Source organism: Prionailurus bengalensis, chromosome X, assembly GCF_016509475.1.
Source record: "Prionailurus bengalensis isolate Pbe53 chromosome X, Fcat_Pben_1.1_paternal_pri, whole genome shotgun sequence".
Lineage (NCBI taxonomy): Eukaryota > Metazoa > Chordata > Mammalia > Carnivora > Felidae > Prionailurus > Prionailurus bengalensis.
This window is the reverse complement of record NC_057361.1, coordinates 88,934,904-88,957,885: the sequence shown is the minus strand read 5'-3', so window position 1 is coordinate 88,957,885 and position 22,982 is coordinate 88,934,904. Positions and strand designations below refer to the sequence as shown.

The 22,982-nt window shown below is 42.1% G+C and overlaps 2 protein-coding genes across 3 annotated transcripts; one reads left to right on the top strand and one right to left on the bottom strand.

Moving 5' to 3' along the window:
* Positions 1–1,028: 1,028 nt before the first annotated feature.
* Positions 1,029–22,970, bottom strand: LOC122477957 (NACHT, LRR and PYD domains-containing protein 12-like). The gene is made up of 10 exons (XM_043571512.1): positions 22,708–22,970; positions 20,288–20,377; positions 12,220–12,390; positions 11,934–12,104; positions 9,576–9,755; positions 8,652–8,822; positions 8,384–8,554; positions 7,908–8,078; positions 7,617–7,787; positions 1,029–3,091 (listed from the first exon to the last, which is right to left on the bottom strand). The coding sequence occupies exons 1-7, from the start codon at positions 22,968–22,970 to the stop codon at positions 8,425–8,427; spliced, it is 1,176 nt and encodes a 391-aa protein (XP_043427447.1). The 3' UTR covers positions 1,029–3,091; positions 7,617–7,787; positions 7,908–8,078; positions 8,384–8,424.
* TEX13B (testis expressed 13B) lies at positions 15,057–16,973 on the top strand. Of its 2 annotated transcripts, XM_043571511.1 has the most exons (3): positions 15,057–15,112; positions 15,659–16,146; positions 16,248–16,973. In XM_043571511.1, exons 2-3 carry the CDS (start codon positions 15,691–15,693, stop codon positions 16,938–16,940), a joined length of 1,149 nt encoding a protein of 382 aa, XP_043427446.1. In that variant the 5' UTR covers positions 15,057–15,112; positions 15,659–15,690; the 3' UTR covers positions 16,941–16,973. The 2 variants fall into 2 exon arrangements, with proteins under 2 accessions (XP_043427446.1, XP_043427445.1); XM_043571510.1 differs by lacking the exon at positions 15,057–15,112 and having other exon boundaries at positions 15,553–16,146.
* Positions 22,971–22,982: the final 12 nt, after the last annotated feature.

Sequence of the window (22,982 nt, the reverse complement as noted above, 5' to 3'; positions counted from 1 at the left end):
TTGAGACTTGTTGTATGACCAAGATCTGATCTATCTTGGTAAATAGTCAATGTGCATTTGTAAAGAACACGTTTTCTGTTGGGTTGAGTGTTGCTTAGGTGTCAACTAGGTCATATTTATTATTTGTGTTGTTCAAATCATCTATATATTCTTGCTTATTTTCTATCTCCTTAGTTTATCAGTTATTGAGAAGGATGTTGAAGTCTCTGACTAAAATTGTGGATTTGTCTATTTCTCCTTGCTCAGTTTTTGTTTCATGTATTTTGAATGTGTTGTTTAGGTGCAAGTATTTTTAGGACTGTTATGCCCTTATGATGAATTAACTACGTTATTATTATAAAATAGCCCTCTGTATTTCTGGTAATATTCTTTGTTTTGCAATCTGCTTTCTCTAATACTATACTCACGCCAGCTTTTTAAAAATCAATGTTAACATGGTGTATTTTTCCCTGTCTTTTATGTTTAACCTACTTGTGTTTTTATACTTAAAGTGGGTTTCCTATAGGCAACATATAGTTGAGGTTTTTTTCTAATTTTCTATTCCACCAATCTCAGTCTTTTAATTGGGTTGCTGTGAGACCATTAATATATTTATTGATATTGTTCTGTTTAAAACTACCACCTAGTTATTTGTTTTTTATTTTTCCCAACTCCACCAAAGTCTGAAAACTGCTATTTCATATATTTTGCCCATTTTTTGAGTTGTTAATGTGGGAAGATGAGTCCATTCTTTGTTACTTCATCATTGCTGGAAGTAGGAGTCCTTCACATTTTGTTTTTCATGCTGATTTGTTATTTATATTATGGACATTAGCCTTGTCTTTATATGTATGCCAAATAGGTTCTTGCAGTTTATCACTGGTCTTTTATTTATGTATTTTTCTCATAAAAGTATTTTTAATTTCAATTTTATCAAATCTTTCATTCTTTTCCTTTGGGTTTTTGTCATGCTTATAAATGTCTGCCCTATATTTTCTTCTCAACTGTCATGTTTAAAAGAAGAAAAATAACTCCTCAGTATAAATGAGTTTTATTTTTAACATCAAGTTTATTAATTATAAAATTAATACATGCACATGGTAAAAACATCAAGTAGAACAAAGGGCTATAGATAAAAATGGCCCCTCTTTGCCAAATTCCTCTTAACAGAGATAACTCCTATTGGCAATTTCCTGTATATATTCTTCCACACATATTCTGGACACACACACATACATGTGTATTTATCCTTTTATACACAAATGGGACACACACACAAAGACCTACACACAGAGTTCTGCAATCTTTCATTCAACATTATATTTCTGAGTTCTTACTGTGATTGAGTTTTATCAGATTTTTACCAGACTGACAGAGGGACCAGGGCAGTCAGAGAAGATGGAGGGGGATGTGCACAGGAAAAGGCATATTCATCTCTGTAAAGCCAATACTTAGCACAAAACCTGGCACATAATAATTGTAAATAAATAAGTTTTAAATAACTAAAAGGAAATAACTTAAGAAAACTGGAAACAAAGTGCTGTTTTGACCATCTCAGGCCAGATGTAGTCTCTGGACCGAAAGTTACCATCTCCCAGGGCAGCAAGGAACAACATATGATGATGGACGAGGACATGGAGCAGCTAGACCTCTAGCGGGCAGTAACTTCCCACTATGTGTCTCTTCCCCCACTAGATATACTGTCTCCAGCACACACATTTAGTGCAAATGCACAGTTAACACTGACTACACAGCAGGAAAATCTGGGAGCTCAAAGACTACACAGCTGAGCTGTATCACATTTACACACTCATACAAATAGCTACCATTATAGTACCTACTGTGGGTCAGCACCATATCAGGAACAACAGCCATATAAGGTTAATGTGAAGTTATCCCCATTTTACAGATGAGAAAATAGAAACTGTTACAATCCAAGTTGACTTGTTCAGGGTCACACAGCTAGTCAAGTAGCTTCCAGAGACACCTGTGTATCTTAATTAGGTCAGCCTACTTTTCTGCCCATCCCATACCACATTAACTGCTATATCATGGACTTTGTGCTATTTTCTTTGCCTGGCATTCCCTTCCTCCACTTGTCTCATCTGGTGTTTTGTAGAAGCTAGGCAGAGAGAAACATGGGGTTGTGTAGGATCCATGCTAGGCCATGCAATTTGTTGTCACGGATGAGGAGTGAGTCAGCCATAGGAGTCCATGAATAAGAACAAACACATGGGGTATTAGAAGTTCAGAAAAGGAGTTGAGCCTGGAAACTAGAGAACACCCTCAGCTAGAATGTAGATACTGCCACAGCTCAGGAAACTCTAATGCAAACATTTTTCTCTCCCTAGGCGCTTTTGGCGAGTGGCTCACAAACACAGCCCTGTTGCCTGCAGTCTTACAGCCACTGTCCTATGTATCTCCCCCCATCTCAATCCTGCTCATTCTCAAGGCCCACATCAAGTTGCATCTCCATGAAGCCTTTCCCTATTAATGGAACTCATTCCACTCTTTCCTTTGTGAATTAGTTTTACTTAAAATCAGCACCATAAGATATATGTTTGTATACTCTCTTGCACTTTAATCATTTCAAGTATCTTGTTTCTTTAAGTTGACTCCTTCACATTCTTTTTCTATTGTTTCTCTGTCTGGTCTGGGTATTGTAAAACCTGGCTAGATTCCAGTCCCAATTCTCTCACTAATGAGCTGTGTGACATAGAGCTAGTCACAGCCTCTCTGAGCCTCATCTTCCCACTTTTGAGGGTTTCTGTGAGAACATAGTAAACATTATAACACAACATATAAATGTAAGGTATTATTGCTGAAGACATTTGAACTAAAGTGCCTCTGCCTTTCACATCCTACTTAGTGGATGATTCTATGTAAGAAATATAAATCACTGCTGTTTGTTTCACACTAGGGTCCTTGGCAATGGTTAACAGGTTTAGAACAAGAATATTGCACAACTGTTAAAGATGGGGGCAGATCGAGGGATCTATATGCAGCTGATTCAGGGGCTTTCCTTGGAAACTACCAGGTGATTCCAGGCTTGCTCATTTTTAAAGCTTCCATCTTTCTGAACGTTTCTTCATGTAAATGATCCGAGTCAATGCTATGAAAAATGAAAAGAATCTTGTGTCAAGTCAAGCCAGCAGATGCCTTCAGTAGCTTTCCTATCCGCAAGGATCAGATTCCCATTCCACTTGCTCCATAGCACCACCACTGAGTTACTTCACCCACATCAACTGCCTCCCTTAGCCTTAGCTCCTTTCCTTGAGAAAACTTCCTCTTGGACCCTCACTCTTGTCCCTCTCTGACTTTGTCCAAGGCCCCATTGCATCAGTCCATTAGTTCCTGCTCCTGTATATGGAACCTCTCCCTCTCTATGGGCTTTCACTCAGACTACAGAATTGCCTATCCTCAACGAGCCAGAAAAGGAAAAGACCAACTCTCTCCCTCCTTCCTGCAGTTCCACCAGTCTTCCCAGTCATAGCCCTACATCTCTTCTCCTTTTCACAAACTTTAAAAAAATTTTTTTAATGTTTATTTTTTTTGAGAGAGAGAGAGCACAAGTTCGGGGAGGGGCAGAGAGAGAGGGAGACACAGAATCCAAAGCAGGCTCCAGGCTTCAAGCTACAGGCACAGAGTCTGACACAGGGCTTGAACCCACAGACTGTGAGATCATGACGTGAGCCAAAGTTGGACACTTAACTAAGCCACCCAGGTGCCCCTCCTTTTCACAAACTTCTTGAAGGATTAGTCTCTGCTCCTTCTCCCCTCCTTACTTCCTATCCTCAAGTCACTGCAGTCTGGTTTCTGGCCCCACCATGCCACTAAACCAGCCCTTAAGAAAGTCCCCTCTGGCCTCCAAATTACTAAACCCAATGGATATATGTTTCAGTACTCGTCCTCTTGAACCTCTCTGCTGCATTTGATACTGTTGAGCACTTCTTCCTTGAAATTCACTTTTCCCATAGCTTCCAGGACACCATTTCTCTCCTGGTTTACTCCATGGGTTTTCTTTCCCATACCCACTTCTTAAAAAGTTGGTATTTCCCAGGGCTAATTCCCCAGAGATGTTCCTCAGAGGTTCTTCTGTTCTCACTCTCCCCAGAGGATCTCATCCATTGCCATGGCTTCATCTATCATCTCCAAGGCACACTCCTATATCCAACTGCCCACCTACTAGAAAACTTCCCATAGTGCAAACTCCCTATGTGTGTCCCTGATTAAAACCCATTGACTACAAAAGAAGGTACAGCTCTTTCAAGTGTGTAGTGAGGTAAAGATTTCAGTTTTTAAAGGATAGAAGCTAATCTTTATCTAGCAAAGTGAAATGAGTAACCATGCTAATTATGAAATTGTACACTAAGTAGATACTTAATGCCACAAAAGTGTAACAAGACCTTCAGAATTTTTTTTTACTGACTTAGCAAAAGTTGCCTTACCTCTTGATGTATAGAGCTCACTGTTGGGCAAGAGGTAGGCCAATATGCTTAGGAAGCCCAGAGGTCTTCTGGGAGTTAAGATACCAGTTATTATCAACCCCTTCTTTCCAAATTTAGAATTAGGAACACATATCAGGGTGAGCTAGGGGCCTTTATCCAAGACCCAGTGCCAGTGAAAGGCGCCACAGCCCATAAAATAAGATTATCTTGAAGAAAGAAGGTTTAAGTGGGTCCCCTGACTCAACTCAAGGGCCTATGTCTTTGTGGGGCAAGGGCAGGTTTCATATATATATATATATATATATATATATATATATATATACATACATATATATATATATATATATAGTGTGTGTGTGTGTGTGTGTGTGTGTGTATCTGTATCTGTGGCTGATTCCAGGAGCTCCTCTAGACCCAACCACCCTGACATATACAGTACTTTAGAGAACAATGGCTGTATGTTTGGGTGTGGACTAATATATCTGTAGCCTTAAAGCCCAAGTATAATGGCACTGCATGGCTAGCAGGGATCCAGACCAGCCAGGGCATCACAGTCTAGTAACCAAACTTCTGTGGGACTGGTTAGATTCAGTTCTTAGGATCAGCCCCCTGTGGCAGCGAGAAACAGGAGCAGCAGCGGACTGATTCTTTAACCAACTTTGGAAGCAAAACTAGCTCTACCTTGGGGACCAATTTTGGAAACGTGAGGAGAGGCCTCAAAATGTACCACTGCTAGAGTATCAGAGATAGGGAGAGAGAGAGAGAGAGAGAGAGAGAGAGAGAGAGAGAGAGAGAGAGAGAGAGAGAACGAGAGCAAGGGCTGAATTTGTACCCAGAATTCTGCTAACAGGTCTTACTAATCACATATGGCATACAGGCCTTACCTACCCCCTCAGTCTCACTTCTTGACACATTCTGCTTTGTACTTTATGCTCCAGAAATAGCAAACTCCTTGGATATTTCCCACCCATTTCCCTATCAAGTACCATAAACTGTACTGTTTATTGTCTGGCTATCTTGCTCATGCATCTCCTGAGCTTGGACTACCCTTCTCCATCCTTACCACTATTTCTCTTGGCAATAGTCCTGAAACTTAACTCAGGTGGTCCTTCCTCCAAGAAGTTTTCCCTGCCCATCTTGGACTGGGTGGGTTGTCTCCTGCCATGACTCCCTCAAGACCTTACGATCCCCTTATTGCATTATTCAGTTTATGTGCCTGTCTCTACCACTAAGCCCACTGGCCCCTGAAGAGCACAGATCATGTCTCCTGTCTTATTCACTCTTGTCTCCTAGCACCTGGCACACTTGCCTGGTACATGGCACATATTCAGCAAGTACTGGTAGAATGAATGAAGGTGAGCTCTGTCCTCTGAGGCCACAATCTCTTTTATTCCTTGACCTTTTGAATGTCTAGACACATAGTCTTTATTGGATATATCATTAACTGTCTCTTTGCCTCTAGATGCTCTAAATTACTAATTGATCTTCTGTATGTATTTACTATATACAAAGCAATGAGCCAGGAACTTTTTATTGGGGCAGGGGGAGAATACAATGAGGAATAAGATTCAGCCTCACACTCAAGCAGCTCTTAGAAAATAACCTTTTTCCTCCAGCCTTTGCAATTTCCAGCAGAATTTCCCCCTTTTAGAAGGCTCTCCTGGATTTACTCCATCTCTATCCTACCACAGCATTAAATCATCCATAGTTTTCTCTCACCTTACGTGGATAAGTATATATTTCTATTAATTTCAGTGTTGTTTGTTTTATATATACTCTAACATTCAAAACTGATTTGAGGTCAGTGAATGGTGTCTATTCTGTGTGTGTGTATGTGTGTGTGTGTGCGTGTGTGTGTCCTTTGTTTTGTATTCTGAGCTATTATTGCCCACTGTTATCAACTTATTGATCGACAAGTTATAAAGGTTTGAAGGCTGGCATGAAAACACAATGGAAGCACATTGGTTAAAAGGCAAAGAGCAAGAGATACAGGAAACAGCATAACAATTTACAATAAAAAAGCAAATAATGGCATGCCATCACAACAAAAAAAAATTCTCCTTGCTGTCACTTAGGACCATTGCTGAAGCACACACAATATAGAATGCTACCACATTAAATTACTCAATATTTAAAGAAACATTAGGATTGGTCATTAAGCTTATTCCAACCTGCTAACAATATAGGCTGCAGTTATTTCTTTTGAGAAAGACACCATTGAAGGCCCCTAAATCCCTGACGCTTATCATGTTGTGAGTAACTCCCCCTTTCTGGGCAGTAATCACCACACTTTCAAGCCTTTGAAACTAACATACTTCACTTTGCTAGTAGAGAACCAGCTTCTGTTTCAGCCATACTTGTAATCAGGCCTTTATGTTGTTTGCATTTATGCTTCAATCCATCAAATTGGCCTTGAATGTGGAATTTTTGCACTCAGCCTTTATTTTCCATTATGTGTTCCAGTTCTGAATTCCAGAAATGAATGGCCGTTTGGTCACTGGTTAGCTGCCAACACAGCATAGCTGTATCCTAATTAAGAATGACTTTGTGTGTCAATGCCAGCCTGCTGAGCTGGCAGATGGACATTGACCAGAAAGGGTCAAGACCTCTACTTCCTATCACTGCATCATTATAGCTTCATTTCCTTGAGTCTTGAAGACTCTCAAATGTAAACATTAAGACCTCTAGCAAGTATTAGAAGAGAAAATGGAAAGAATCTAACATTTATGGAGCACCATCTATGTGCCAAAGGTTGTACTGGGTGCATTTATAATTAATGTTTCACTTCATTCAATCCCCATGTCAACACCAGATAGTCAAGTACTAGTATTAGCTCCATTTTACAGACAAGGATACTTAAGTGCAGGGAGGTTAGGTAACCATGGGTATGTAGCTAGTAGATGCTAAACCTAGTATTTAAGCCAGACCTAAAAGAATCTAGATTTGATACTCTTTTTCCTACACCATGCTGCTTTTCTTAGCAGTGAGATCCAGTGCTGCCTGTTATCTGCCTCTCTCTTTGTCCCCGTGTCCAAGGAGGAAGCCTACTGGTAATTTCACTTCCTTTGATATTTTGCCTCGGCATGGCTTGTTCTCAGTTCTTCTTTCCCCACTGCAGTAGCCTGTGGTCAAACCCAACATGTCTGCCTTGACCCCCTCCCTCCCACTTCTCCCACCACATTAACTTACTAGAATGTCTGTAGTTTACATATTGGCTGAATCAGTGCATCACACAGCATTTGCACTCCAAAATCCTTGAGGTCATTTCCACTTAGGTCTAGCAGTGTCAGGTTCTCATTTCTGTTGAGGACAGAGGCAAGGGCTCCACAGCATGCATCTGTGAGATGACATTCTGCTAACCTAAGGAGGATTAGGGATTTGAGGAAGAAATCAGTTTTATCCCAAGTTCCAAAAAGACCCTCCATTTCATATATAGCCTGGAACAAGAGCCTGGTGAATAAAGGGTCCCTGTGCACTTACCACAAGGTCTGTAGTTTACAGGAGGGGTGTTTCAGCCCTTCGCACAGCACCTGCATACCCTCATCCCCTAAGGCATTATCACTGAGGTCAAGGTCTCTCAGGTACTCATTGGTGTAGAGTGCATTGCACAAATCCTGACAACACTCTCCAGTCAGGTGGCAGGTCCACAGTCTGCCGGGAAGTAAGGTAGAGAAGGCTGGCATCATTTCATCTGCACTGAGTCACTTTAGAAATTCTATTTGCCCACTGGAAAAACACATTAGAAACTCAGAGTGTCATGTAAAAAAAAATCCCCTGGGCCAGGTCCAAGCGGATATTGTGGAGTAGAGGAACATTTATTCCCCCCCAAATTATTTGGATCTTCAATTATTGCTTCCTTGGAGATTCAATCACCAGGCCAAAAAATACTCATTTAATTTTAAGAGTTGCTGAAACATCAGGAAACTCAGCCTGTGGCTATAGTCCATGATACTTACGCCAGATCCTTTAACTGACAGTCAGGCTGTTTTAATCCTTCTCACAGCCATTTCAGTCCCAAATCTTCAATTTTGTTATTAATTAGAAGCAGCCTTGTCAGGCTCCAGGTGGAGCTCAGGACTTGGGCGAGGGACTCACAACAAGCCGCAGAAAGGGAACACTGGGAAAGCCTGGAGGAATGGGGATACCAATGTGGCTGTTAACCATAGAGTCCCACTGAACTTCAAATGCCAAGGCCCATGAGAACAAGGATAAGTAGACACTTACACAAGACTCTCGATTATACCCTGTGCATGCTGCAGACCTTCACAGAGATGCTGTACTCCTATGTCCCCTAGGGTATTGGCGAACACAAACAACTCTTTTAGAGTCTGACTCACTTGCAAGAAAGAAGAGAGCTCCATACAGCTAGCATCTGTTAGGTAACATGTGCTCAAGCTACCAAGAGAAAAAGAAGAAAAATCAGCCACTGCTGCATTTAGCTTTTCCTAGCCTCCCCATATAACTAAGTTCTAGCCATCCTTCAAGTTCCAGCTCCTAGTGCAGCTCCTTCACAAAGACTCCTCCTGAGGTCTCCAGCTCATAGGGACCTCCTACCTTTCCCTGGGCTCATCTGGCATTTCTAAATGATTCCACAGTGTTGGGCACTTCATTACACATTGAATGAACTGTGTTGTTCTCCAATTGTTTCATATCTGTGTGCCCTTAAGGGCAGCCTTGTCACTTGTCCTTCTGACAAAACTACCTACATCTAGTCCAGTGTTGGGTGCATAGTAGGTGTTCTTTATAGAATTAATATTTAAGTAGTGGCATTCCTGTAAGCATGCAAGATGGTAATATAATGGAAAGAGCATGAGATTTGGAGACAGATTTTGGAGTCACATCCTGACTATACCACTTTTGAGTGCTGTGACTTTGGACAAGTCACTTTTCCCCATGATCAGATTTTAGAGTCACATCCTGACCATACCACTTTCACGTGCTGTGACTTTGGACAAATCACTTTTCCCTGTGGTCTTCAATTTCCTCATCTGTACAATGGAAATACAAATCCATTTTTTAAGGTTATTGGAAAGAGTGAATTAGATGAAATAACTTCTGCCAAGCACCAAGCATACATCTTGGCACACAGCAGGCACTTGACAAATTCAATAGTCATAAGATGCTACCAGACAGTTCTAAGAAACTTACTCTAGTTTCTCCACTTTACAGTTGGAATGTCTGAGACCTTCACAAAGATACTTCACCCCTGTATCCCCCAGGGGATTTTCACTCAGGTCAAGCTCAGTGAGGTTTGGATTGCAAATGAGAACAGAGGCAAGATAGTTGCAAACAACCTCTGAGCTTTCAGGGAGAAAGCTAGCACACAACCTGGAGAGAAAGAAAGATAACAGAGATAAAACTGGCTGTTTTACCATCCTACTCACCCCCTGCCACAATACCTCATGAGCAGAGAAAATAAAGGCCCACCCATACAAGACTGCCAACCTTGAGTATGTCACAACCTCCAGAGGAAAGAGTTATACATTGCTCCCACAATACTGTGTCCCCCAGTAGGAATTCAGTAAGTGTTGACTGCCCCTCAAAAAAAGTATTGGGAGGAAATATCAAGGCAACCTAATCTTATTTTAACTCCCTGCATGAATTTATAATTCTATCTTACAGTTTCTCTCAAATCCCGGTGGGGGGGTACTATAATATCCTTAATAAGCTTCATAGTCAAAAGATCTTGCCTCTTATCTAAAAGTCCATTATTGGGGTGCCCGAGTGGCTCAGTCGGTTAAGCATCCAACATTGGCTCAGGTCATGATTTCATGGCTCGTGGGTTTGAGCCCTGTGTCAGGCTCTGTGCTGACAGCTGGGGTCCTGGAGCCTGCTTTGGATTCTGTGTCTCCTTCTCTCTTTGCCTCTCCCCTGCTCACATTCTGCCTCTCTCTCTCTCTCAAAAATAAAGAAACATAAAAAAATTTTAAGTCCATTATTAATTAATTTTCCATCCTTACAGAGACCCAGCCCATCATTATCCTCCACATGATATTCCTTGTTTGGGATGAAGAGTGGTTTTTACCAACCTTCCTGTCTTCTAAATCTTTGTTTCTCCATATTAAGTAGTTCAATTTCTTGAACTATTTCCCATCAACTTTTTCTTCCAACATTTAAAAAAATTTCTATGATATACACTACAATTTTTGAGTCCTCAATTTTCTCTTGAGTTACCAGGCTCCAACCTTAGCTTTGAAGGAGGGCTTATAAGTACACATGTCTGTATCTCCCCAATTTAGAAATTTTAAATAGAGGCATTCTGCCAGAAAAAAAAAGTTACAAAGTGGATTTTTTAAAGCTTCAATGCTAAAGAGGTTTTGCCTTAAAAAACCCACATATATATTATGATAGTTAATTTTATGCCTCAAGTTGGCTGGGTCATATGTCCAGACATTTGGTCAAACATTATTCTAGATGTATTTGGAAAGGTCCTTTTTATATGAGATTAGTATTGATATCAGTAGACTTTGAGTAAAGTAATTTACCCTCCATAGTTTGGATGGGCCTCATCTAATCAGTTGAAAGGTTTTCTAGAAAAAGACTGACCTCCTTGGGAAGAAGACAGAATTCTCCCAGGAGAATGCCTTCAGACTTAAGCTGCAACGTCGGCCCTTCCTTGTGTCTCTAGCCTACTGACCTACCTTGCAGATATTGAACTTGACAGCCACCATAATCCACATGAGCCAATTCCTTAGAATAAATCTCTCTATACAGTTGACCCTTGAACAACACAGGTTTGAACTGCACAAGTTCACTTAAACACGAATTTTTGATAAATACAGTATAGTACTGTAAACGTATTTTTCTCTTATGATTTTCTTAACATTTTCTTTCCTCTAGCTTACTTTGTTTTAATACAGCATATAATACATATATACAGAATGTGTTAGTTGACTGTTCATGTTATTAATAAGGCTTCCAGTCAACAGTAGGCTATTTGTAGTTAAGTTTTTGGAAGGTCAAAAGTTCTATGTGGATTTTCAACTGGCGGGGGTAGGAGTGGCACCCCAACCTCCATATTGTTCAAGAGTCAATTGCATATTTTGTATATATCTTATTTGTTCTGTCCCTCTAGAGAACCCTAACATGTATATGATACATTTTTTATTAAAATCATTACCATGGACTTTGAAGTCAAACACATGTCAGTTTTGAATTGTGCCTTTACCATGTTATTTAGTCTTATGATCTTAGGTCTCCAGTTCCTCATCTGCTAAAATGGGGATAATAATTAAAGGAAATAGTGGATACAAAGCACTCAGCACAATGGTTAGCACAAAGTAACTGTTCAATAAGTGTGGGTTATTATTATAGTCATTGATGTTATTGTTACTTACAATGAAAATTCTCTTCCTAAACTTGTTGCATAGAAACAATTTTAGGGACTGTCACTTTTTATTCTTCCTCTCCATGACTCTTTGAAATGTTTTGATCACAAAATGTCCATTTTGAGTTGCATATTTAAATTATTTTCTTGCAGTAAGGAAACTAACAGTTACAACTTAATTGAGCTTCTGTAATTTGCAATTTGGATCTTTTAAGCCTTCACAGAGCAATTTCAGAGCTGAAGCTTCCAATTTTGTTTCCCTAAATTCCAGATCAGTGAGCCACTGACTGGTGCTGAGAACAGCTGCTAGTGCCCCACAAGAAGCAGGAGATATAAGGCATCGGTACAACCTTCAGAGAAAAGAAGAATGACCTCATCATCTTGTTCATGCTCTCCCCACATGCAAACAGAAATTGACAAAAAATGATATGAACAGAGAAAACAAAATCTCCTGCTATCAGTTACCTCAATGTCTGTAAGACACAGTTTGGCTGCTTTAATCCTTCACACAGAAGCCTCATTCCTGAATCTTCCAGGGTATTTTTTACAAATTCCAAATCTGTCAAATACTGGTTAGTTTGAAATACTAAAGAGAGGTCCCTACCACAAGAAGCTGTGAGGTGGCAGAAAATCAGTCTGTGTGGAGAAAAAGATATTTCAGAGAAGAAAGAAAATAGGACTCCCCTTAAAGGTACCTGTTTGTACTTTACTGATGTAATGAATTTTTTCAATCCACTCAACAATTTATTGGGTGCTTACCACTGTGCCAAATGCTAAAAACACAAAAATAATTAAGACCCCAACTTGGCCTTCAAGAATGTCCAGTTAATGGGGCAAAAAAAATAGAAAATCATGGATACAGTGTGAAAAGTACTTCAAGTGGTATGCATAAGGTATCATGGGGACACAGAAAGGTAGTACAATTCAACCTAGCTTGGGGTGGGGCTTGGAGGATCAAGAAATATTTATAAAAAAATAAATACTTGAGTGCTGTTGTGAAAGGGGAAGAGAAATTGAACAGCTGGATGAAGAGAATGGAAGCAGGAGGAAGAGGAGGGGCTGAGGGACAATCCACTCATGGAGCAGCCAGTGCAAAGGCCAAGAGATGCAAAGGCCAGAGACAAGACAGAGGATGTTTTGTTTGAGAAACTTCCAATTACAGCTGACCCTTGAACAACTCAGGGGATTAGGGGCTTCAACCTCCACAGAGTTGAAAACTTTTGACTACAACTTTTGACTCTCCCAAAACTTAACTACTAATAGCCTATTATTGACCAGAAACCTTAACAATAATCAATTAACATGTATTTGTATGTTATATATATTACATACTATATTCTTACAATAAAGTAAACTAGATAAAAGAAAATGTTACTAAGAAAATCATAAGAGAAAATACATTTATAGTACTACTCTGAATTTATTAAAAAAAAATCCACATATAAGTGGACCTCCACAGTTCAAACTCCCTGTTGTTCAAGGGTCAATTGTATTTGCTATGGCCTATTTTAAAAGACTAGAAGGACAGGGGCGCCTGGGTGGCTCAGTCGGTAAGCGTCCAATTTCATCTCAGGTCATGATCTCACAGTTCGTGGGTTCAAGCCCCGTATCGGGTTCTGTGCTGACAGCTCAGAGCCTAGAGCCTGCTTCAGTTTCTGTGTCTCCCTCTCTCTCTGCTCCTCCCCCACTCACACACTCTCTCTCAAAAGTAAATAAACATTAAAAAAAAAGACTAGAAGGATATATATGTATGTATGTATATATATATACACACACACACACACACACACACACACATATATATCAAACTATTAACAGTGGTTATCTTCTAGGTTGGGAAAGGGTGAGATTACAGGGAGACATTTACTTTATAGGTATTTAAAATGTATTTGCAATGATCATAAGTTATCAAAGAGTAGTTAAAAATTTAAAAACATAATATATGCTTACTATAAACAATTTCTATGATAGAGAAAAATGTAAAGAATAAAGTTTTTTTAAGTACTATATTCCTATCACCCCAAAATAACCACTGTTAAAATTTTGGCACACGAATTTCCAGGTTTTTAATGCATGCATACATATGTTCTTTGTAACAAGTGAAATCATAGGAAGATGTATTTTAAAAAGATAAAAACTTTTTTTGGGGCACTTGGGTGGCTCAGTCAGTTAAGCATCCGACTTTGGCTCAGGTCATGATCTCCCGGTTCATGGGTCCAAGCCCTACATCAGGCTCTGTGCTGACAGCTCAGAGCCTGGAGCCTGCTTTGATTCTGTGTTTCCCTCTCTCTCTCGGCCGCTCCCCTGCTCACACTGCCTTTCTCTCTCTCAAAAATGAATAAATGTCAAAAATTTTTTTAAAAAAAGATAAAACCTTTTTCCAAACCTCCTCTCCAATTTCACCTCCCAGAGATAACCAATGTTAAGAGTCTGGTGTATACCCTCCCACTCCTTTCTCCAAGATCATAGAAATATACAGACACACACACAGATTTTATTTTACAAAAATGTGCTCATAGAAAAAATTACATCAAGTTTACAATGTACTTTGTCATTTGTCCTTGCAGTAGGCCCATTGATAGAAACTAAGATTCATTTACAGCAGAAAGTCATATAGTAAGTGGCAAAGGACTTCAGGACTAAACCTGAAGTCTGTCTGATTTATACAGAAGGCTTTGGAAAGTCAGTGGAGATTTAAAGTGAGATGGTCATATCCCTCTAATGCCAGGAAGCAGGAGACAGACCAGATATCAGAGGGCTGCAGTCCAGGGAAGAAATAGGGTAGGGGTAGCTGACCTAGGATGGTGGGGGCAGCTGACCTAGGATGGTGGGGGCAGCAAAGGTGGACAGATTCAAGACATGGTTTGGGGGTGAAGCAGCCAAGATTTATGACCATTTAGGGTCACTACAATATTCAGTGCTGGGCCAATGGGCAATGAAGCTGTTCCCTAGCTCCACATTCTTCCTCCAAGGCATTCAGAAGGCCACTGGGGGATTGGGGCTGCCTCTTGTTCTAGAAAATTCCATCTCTAGGAGGGACGGGCCCCCTGGTGTGGGACAAAGCACTATGGTGGGGTGGGCATAACTTCTTGTATTTGATTACAAGTCCTTTACATTCTTGATTCTAAGTCTTTTCTGACCACTCCTGCTATTTCCGGCTTTCAAGGACTTTCAACAATATAGCAGGTCCTCTTATGTCCTGGAGTTGGGACAGAACCTTCCTCTCACATTCCCTCCCACCCCCATTATCACTGGAAGTTGGAACAGTCCCAGAGTAAAAGATTCCAGAATTGGCCCCAAGACTTCCTTTTTCTCAAGCCCTTGGAGGGAAAAGTACCCTCTTGCTTGGGCTTATTAGGTAGGTATGGTTAGGTATGGTTAGCTTGCATCCCATCTGGCCCCGGCTGGAGGTATACTAGGGTGGGGCAAACCAGTCAGTGGACCTTTCAGAGGGTCTGAGGGAGGAGGGGCAGGGCAAACAGATGGTTGGAAACGCGGGGTGGGGGAGGGAACGAGAGGGCAGGACTGAAGAAAGGGGGACAAGGGGACCAGACAAGGGAGGTGGAGGTGGGGTGGGTGTGTGGGGACAATGTGGCAGGATGGGGGAGGGGGTGGGACGGGGGCAGGGGGGGATAAGGGGGCAGGACGGGGGGGGGCAGCGGGATGGGGAAGCAGGGTGGGGTAGGGACCAGGTGGTGGGTCAGGGGAGGGGGTAGGATGAGGGAGTGGGACAGAGGGGGCGGGGGGACAAGAGGGCAGGACGGGGGAGGAGGGGGGCAAGGGGGAGGAGGGGGGCAAGGCTGGATGGGAGGAGGGGAAGGGGGAGAAAGAGGGAGGGGAAGGGGGACAAGGGGAGAGGGGCAAGAGGGGGTCTACGGGACAACTGGTTTGTTCGTTTCTGCAGGGCCAGCCAAACCCCTAAGGTTCTCAGTCATCATGGCCTTGAAACCCGACGACCCCAGTGGTGGGTTCCAGCACAGCAAAGTGGTAACCTTCATCAATGAGAAGATGGCTGGGCACACAAAAGGCCCAGAGTTCTACCTGGAGAATACATCCTTGCCCTGGGAGGAGGTGGAGGACAAACTCAGGGCCATCCTGGAAGACAGCACAGTGTCCAGTGAGGCCAAAGAGGCCTGTGCCTGGAGCAGCCTGGCCCTAGGTGTGCGCTTTGCCTGTAGGCAGGGCCAGTTACACAAGCACAGGGTACACTGGCTGCATGACTTCGCCAAACTGCATAAGACCACTGCACAGACCTTGGCCTCAGACCTAAAGGAGTTCACTACACAGCAGGAGATGGAGCACAAAGAGGCAGCCTTCCAGCTACAGATGGCCCAGGCCAACCTGGAAGAGGTGCAGACAGAACGGGATTTCCTGAAGTGGAAGCTCCTCCAGGTCTTAAAGATTATCTCTGCTTGATCCCTGCCCTATCTCCCTGCCCCATCCCCTCACCACCCCCAGAGTGGGTCTCAACACTGCCCACTTTTCTCCCACAGCTGCAGTCTCTGCAGAAGCAGGTCCAGGTCTCAGAGGAGCCAGGCCTGGTCACAAGGACAGAAGGAGCAGGTGAGGTAGAGGAGGCGGGAGTTGCTGCCACTTCTACTGCTTCTACTGGCACTGCAGGAAGAGGAAGAAGAGGACAGAAGAATGCAGAAGGGGCAGAAGCTGCAAAGGAGCCAGGTGGAGGCCGCATGCACCTGCTTGGAGCTGTGGAGCGGAAAAATTACACCGCCAGTGGGCAGAGGAAGGGAGATATTAAGTCAGTGGAAACAGCCATGTTTTATTTCTCTGGGACCATCAAGCCTAGGGCCACAGTCACACCATCACCCCTTCCTGTCCAGCTCCCTGCCTCATTCACATACTCCTACGCCTGTCCCTTTTCCCCCTTCCCACCTGCGCCCACACCAGTCCCACCAGCAACACCATTCACCGTAGGAAATCCAGTTCAGACATCTCCCCACTGGAGGCCCTCTGAGGTTAGTGTGAGGTCTAATGTGGGGTCCCAGGGAAAAGACCCTCAAGAATCCCAAAGAGACAGGAGAGACTCTGATCCCTATCAGCATAGAAGACCTCCCATATTTCGCAGACCTGGGGATTGGGACTGCCCTTGGTGTAAAGCTGTGAATTTTTCAAGGAGGGAAATTTGCTTCCGCTGTGGGAGAGGAATCTGGCTGCAAAGCCCTCAGTAAATTAAGAAATGTCAAATAGAACAGAAACCTATACCAGTGGAAAATCAATTTTTGAGGGATGGGGGAAAGGTGAGGGAGGGGACTGGGTGGAGTGGGGAAGGGGATAAGTGGGAGAATGGGGCTAAAGGAATGGGAGGGAGGTGGGGTGGGAAGTGGAGAAGGTGTAGATTGACAGGGAGAGACATGTTTTGATGACCCCCTTTGTGTTCCAGAGCATTAGTGTTCCATACCCCAGAAGCACCGTAGCTTTTGTTCTTACTCCTAAGCCCTAGTATCTAGTGGACATGAGCAGCCATGTATATGACAATCCACCCATCTCCCCACCTAGGCTGTATATGATGGGAGGAGTGGACATCTGACCCATCCTTAGCCAAACAGGTTCTCGAACAGAGAGGCAGATTTCATAGAGTGGTGTTGGGCAAGGAAGCAGTGGGTTATTTGGAGTTGGGACCAAGGTCAGAGTCATGAATGCCGAGGCCACAGCCAAGGACTGGCCCTGGCTGTCAGAGAGAAGAACTGTGTGCTTTATAGAAGCCAAGTGTCTTAGAGGATAGCAGAATCAGATCCCAGGGAGCAGATAAGGCATAGAGAAAGCACAGGAGTTGATCTTGTAACCCCAGAGATGGAGACAGTGGTGGTCTTTCTACAGTTGTGCTGCATGAAAATCCAATCCACACAGATACCCTTTAAGTTAAGTTGAGTGGGTTCCTGCTCTGGGTAACCAGATTATTTCCAGGTCAGAAATTGGCACCAAGAAGAGCAGTCACAAACCACAGATCATCCAAGAAAAATGTCAACACTGGCTGGGGAGGAGTATGAGAGAGTTACAGGTAGTGAGGATTCCTATATCCCAAGAGTCTCCCGGAATGAACTGGACAGGAAGCTTGTTCGTGTTCTGATCAAGTTATATCATGAGAAACCATCAAAACAGGCCTGGGGTTAACCCTGGGCTTACAACACAGCAGAGATTTGCCACCCCTAAGATGAAATCCCTCAGGACTGATGAAATCACCAGCAGGACATACAGAGGACACCAGCACCAGATGCAGACAACTGCTATGGCTGTATAGCCCCAAAACATGAGAATCTTCCCCAGTCCCCAGTGGCAGAACTGGGGACAGACAGATCTGAACAGGGAACCCCTACCACTTCCAAGGAGGTGAGTCAGCAAATGATAGTGCCTAGAGGGTTTGCTGGTCTAGTTTATGGACCAAAGTGTGGTGCTATCCTGAGCAATTCTCTACCCAAACCCACTGCCAGAATAATAGTGGGAAGGGGGATCTGGTTACAAAGGTCTCAGTGAATTCATAAATGAAATAAAACATATCCCAATGGGAAATCAATGTCTAGAGGGAGGGGGTAAACTGGGAAAAGAGAAGGGGAGAGGATGGTTTGTGTTTCCTTTCTCATGATTCTAAGTGGTGTTGAGGGAGACTAAATGTATAGATTAGCCCACAGGTAGAAGGATCGTGAGGTGTCACACCTGGACCAGAGTAAGAAAACTGGAGGAGCCCTGGACATCACCCAGGGACTACAGACATAGAGCCTGAAGCTATAATGGCCCCGGTTCATTGCCATAGCTCTTGGATAGGACTTTGGGCTGTCTCCTATTGGGGCAGGTGTGGACAACCATCAGGATTGGGGGCAAGATCCCTAACCTGCATTTTCAGGAATATCTTTGGGCTTGTTTATATTCTTCTAAGACAGAGTTTCCCAGCCTCAACACTCCTCACACTTGAGGTTCAATAATTCTTTGTTGCAGGGGGCTGTCTAGTACACTGCGGGATGTTTGACAGAATCCCTGACCTCTGCACATTAGAGGTCAGTAGCACCCACTCCCCAAGTTGTGACAAGCAAAAATGTCTCCAGGTATTGCCACACGTCCACTGGAGGGTGAAACTGCCACTGGCTGGGAACCATAGAGGTGACAAGGTCCTTAGGAGTAGTCATGACAGTGGGAAGAGAGATGCAAGGAGAGCATTCTCAGCAGTGCCCAGGGCTGCAGGGGAGGCCCTAAGGTAGGAACTGAAAAGTATTCATTGGATCTGGTATTATTTCGATCTTTGAACAGATCTGGGCCAGGGAGGGGTAGAACCCAAACCACAAAGACTGAGGAGTAAATGGCAATTGAGGAAGTGCAGGCAGGGGGGCTCTTCAAGAACTCCTAGCAGTAAAGGGAAGGAATGGGGTACATGGCTGAGAGAGGGTTCCTTTTAATATGGGAGAAACTTGAACCACGGGGAAGGAGACAACTGAAGAAAGCTTGAAAACATACAACACACAAGAGAGAGACCCTGCTTACCACATTGGGAGGCATGTCCATTGTACTATTCAATAAAAAATAAAATATGACGGCCAGTTTTTTGTGTGTGTGAAACAAAACCCCCAAAGCTCTGTAACTGCATATGCAGGATATATATATATATATATATATATATATATATATATATAATAGGTTTATATGTGCCTTATGTTACACGTTGATGTTTGAAAAGGCATAGAAAAAAAGGTCTGGAAAGATATTTAGCAAACAAGGTGTTACCTAGGGAGGTATGGTCAGGGCATGGTAAGCAGGAATGGGGATGTTGGGGTATAAGGTGGGGTGGGGTATGGGACAGTAGGGTGGAGGGCTTTTATATCTTTATATACTTCTGTGTTGTGTAAAGTGAAATAATTAAATGCTTAAAAATAAAAAGTGAATTTACTTGCTTGGGGAGGTTTGGAAAGGCCACCTCTTCCTCTAGGACAGGAGGGAAGGAAGGAGAACAGACACTGATCTGTGTGGTGAGGGGTCTGGAAACAAGGGAGCTCGTGCCTGTGTGCTTGAGATGTGGAGTGAAGGAGACAAGATACCTGAGAGTGAGCACAGAATGGAAGGCAGCGTGGTGGGTGGGGAGTTTCTGAGCAATGGCACTTTGGGGAATAACAGCAGGGGATGGAGGTGAGGCATGGAGGGAGAGAAAAAGATCACTGAGCTGCATGGAGTGGGACAGGACCCAACTGAAAGAAAACCAAGGAAGAGGACAGTTGGATCTGGAAGGAGAAGAGGGTAGGTCCAGGAGGGGCACAGACACAGATCTCTTAGATGTTATAGACTGCCATCCACTCCCTACAGCAAAAATAGCATATACAAAAGGGACAGAGGCTGGAGGGGCTGACAGGGATCTGTGCCTGACTCTCTACCCCTTCTAGGTTTGTAGCATATCCTATCATTTGCTGTTCTGCTATGGAGAAGCTGAGCACTAGTTATATTTTGTTTGCAGGTCCCATCAGCTGGGGGTACAATTTCTAGCAATCCAGTTTCTACCTTACAAATACCTAAGTGTTTAAAGCAAAGTTCAACTTACTTCAGGTCTTTGATTTTACAGCATGGATTACGTAGTGCTTGGCAGAGCAAGTGTAGCCGAGACACTGGCAAATTGTGTAGCTTGAAGGACCTAAAAAAGATGAGAAAGCAAAAATAATTTAAAACAAAACAGTTAAGAACAAAATTTTAAGTAAAAGGCTTACTTTGGCTTCTGTTTACCATACTAGTATTCATTTACTTCTTCCAAAGTCCTTAGGAGGTATTATCCCATTTTGCAGATAAGGAAATTAAGGCAAAAAAAAAGTTAAGATATTTGCCTAAGGTCACATAGGTAGGAATAGAATGGAGGTCAGCACTCAGATCTGTCTGACTTCAAAGCACAAGCCATGTTACTGTGTGCCAGGCACCAAGGTAAGCACTTTACATATAAAATTATCTTATCTGGTCCCTAACACAATGATGGATATCATAATCATCATTTTGCAGATGGCTCAGAGAAGTCAAGTGAGTTGCCCAAGCTATCTACACTATAACTATATTTTGGTTGTCAGTATTAATAGAATGATTAATCATTAAAAACTAGAAAAGTTCATATGTTTTGAACTAGAAAAGTTCAAATGTTCATATGTTAAACATAATTCTATGTTTAATTTTTTGAGGAATACCCAAAGAAAACAAAAACACTAATTTGATAATATATATGCACCCCTATGGTTATTGCAGCATTATTTACAATGGACATATTATGAAAGCAACTCAAGTGTAGATCAATAGATGAATGGATAGAGATGTGGTGTGTGTGTGTATGTATGTGTGTGTATGTGTATTTATATATATATATACAAACAATACATATATATATGTATGTATACACAATGGAATATTACTCCACCATAAAAAAAGAATAAAATCTTGCCTTTTGCAACAACATAGATGGATCTAGAAGGTATAATGCTAAGTGAAAGAAATTAGTCCAAGAAAGACAAATATCACACGATTTCACTCATATGTGGAATTTAAGGAACAAAACAAATGAACAAAAAAAAGAGAGACAAAAAATAAACAGACTCTTAAATACAGAGAACAAATTGGTGGTTGCCAGAGGGGAGGTGGGTGGAGATGTGTGAAATAAATAAAGGGGATGAAGAGCACACTTATCTTGACAAGCACTGAGAAATGTACAGAATAACTGAATCACTATATAGTACACCTGAAATTAATATAGCACTGTATGTTAATTACACTTGAACAACAAAATAAACCTAAAACAGTACAATAGTGAACTCTCTGTCAACATGCTTGTGAAAAGAATATTTTGGGGTAAGTTTTGAAGAAAGTTTAAGCCCCCTGATAAAGGCAATAGGGCTGGGGTAGGGACTCCATTTAAGGCTGATTTTCTGGAAATCTAGAATGAACCAGAAGCCTCTCTTTGTTTCCACCAGTGTTTAAAAGTTCTCAATGCATTTATCCATCATTTTACTTTATAATATACAGTTGAAGTGGTCTTGAATTTATCAAGACATTGTAGCCAAGGTCCTTGGTAATTCCAAGTCCATGTAACCTCTCTTACTCCTTCCACTCTAGTCCCAAACACTCTTGCTGCACTTCCCTTCCCCTCCCCACTTCCCTCAAACACACCTACCCCATACTCATTTCTACCTCTATGCTACTCCCACTGAGGAAATATAACTATCAGAGAAAAGACTCGTGTTAACACTTCCTAAGTAGAGCCTTCTGCCCACTCTCTTCTTCTCAAGGTCCCCTACCTCTCAGCTGGTCGTACAACTAAGGTACAACAACACAGGTCAATAAGTCAATAGAACTGTATTTTGCAATATACAGAATCTGTATGAAATAAGTGGTTTACCTAAGCCTCTTTGAACCCTTTGTGAAGGTGGAAGCCTGGTGGAAAAAGCCCAGGATTCACAGCAATATATGCAGGAGTACAATTCTGTCCCTTACTAACCTGAGGCTCTCTGAGGCCTCAGTGATGAAGTATATGTAGAGGAGAGTGATGACCAATTCAATGTTAAGTTTACCACCTTTTCCAGAATAGCAGTCATCAACACCAAAATAGTAGAGTCCTCAATGATAATCTTGATTACTTACATGCTCATAACACTTTTATAATTATAAAGTACATTCACAAGGTAACAGTGAAGACTAATATATATACACACACATACACACACACAGTGGCTAGCACAGTGCCTAATACATAATAAGTGCTCAGAATTGTTAACGTTCCCTTACTGTCTACTTAGTCTAGTGTCTAATATGTGATACATATTGAATAAATCCTTACTGGGTTGATTGACATAAAATATAGAAAGTGGAGATGATTCATTTTATTTATTGACAATACCAGAAATGATCGTGTGCCTGAATACTTGAAATAAACAAGAAAGCCCATGATTTCTGAAGGCCAAAACATTGGAGAAAAGACATTAATATACTCACTGATTAAGTGTAAAGACTGGTGTCATGAATGCAGAGGCTTGCTCTTCCTCCTCAAATCCAATTAGGTGCTGACACTTCAGAGACACTGACAGATGACTGTGACTGCTTTTTACACAGAATGACATAGCCAGAATGTCCATTTTTGTGTAGGAAGGTTGAAGCAATATAATTGATTGTAAATCACCAATTATCTTTTCTGCATATTCTTCTTCCTGAATCTCATACAAACAATGAAGTAAGTCCATTGGCTCAATCTGTAACATAGAATATTTATC

Bases quoted from the DNA above. Each gene is read 5' to 3' on its own strand.
- LOC122477957 (XM_043571512.1), bottom strand. From the start codon at position 22,970: ATGTTACAGATTGAGCCAATGGACTTACTTCATTGTTTGTATGAGATT. The intron at 12,105-12,219 runs GTAACTGATAGC...TTTTCTCTGAAG, and splicing joins TGTGTCTTACAGACATTGAG to GTTGTACCGATGCCTTATAT. The intron at 9,756-11,933 runs TTAAGTTGTAAC...CTTTCTCTCCAG, and splicing joins TGCAAATTACAGAAGCTCAA to GTTGTGTGCTAGCTTTCTCC.
- TEX13B (XM_043571510.1), top strand. From the start codon at position 15,559: ATGGGAGGAGGGGAAGGGGGAGAAAGAGGGAGGGGAAGGGGGACAAGG. The intron at 16,147-16,247 runs GTCTTAAAGATT...TTTCTCCCACAG, and splicing joins TGAAGTGGAAGCTCCTCCAG to CTGCAGTCTCTGCAGAAGCA.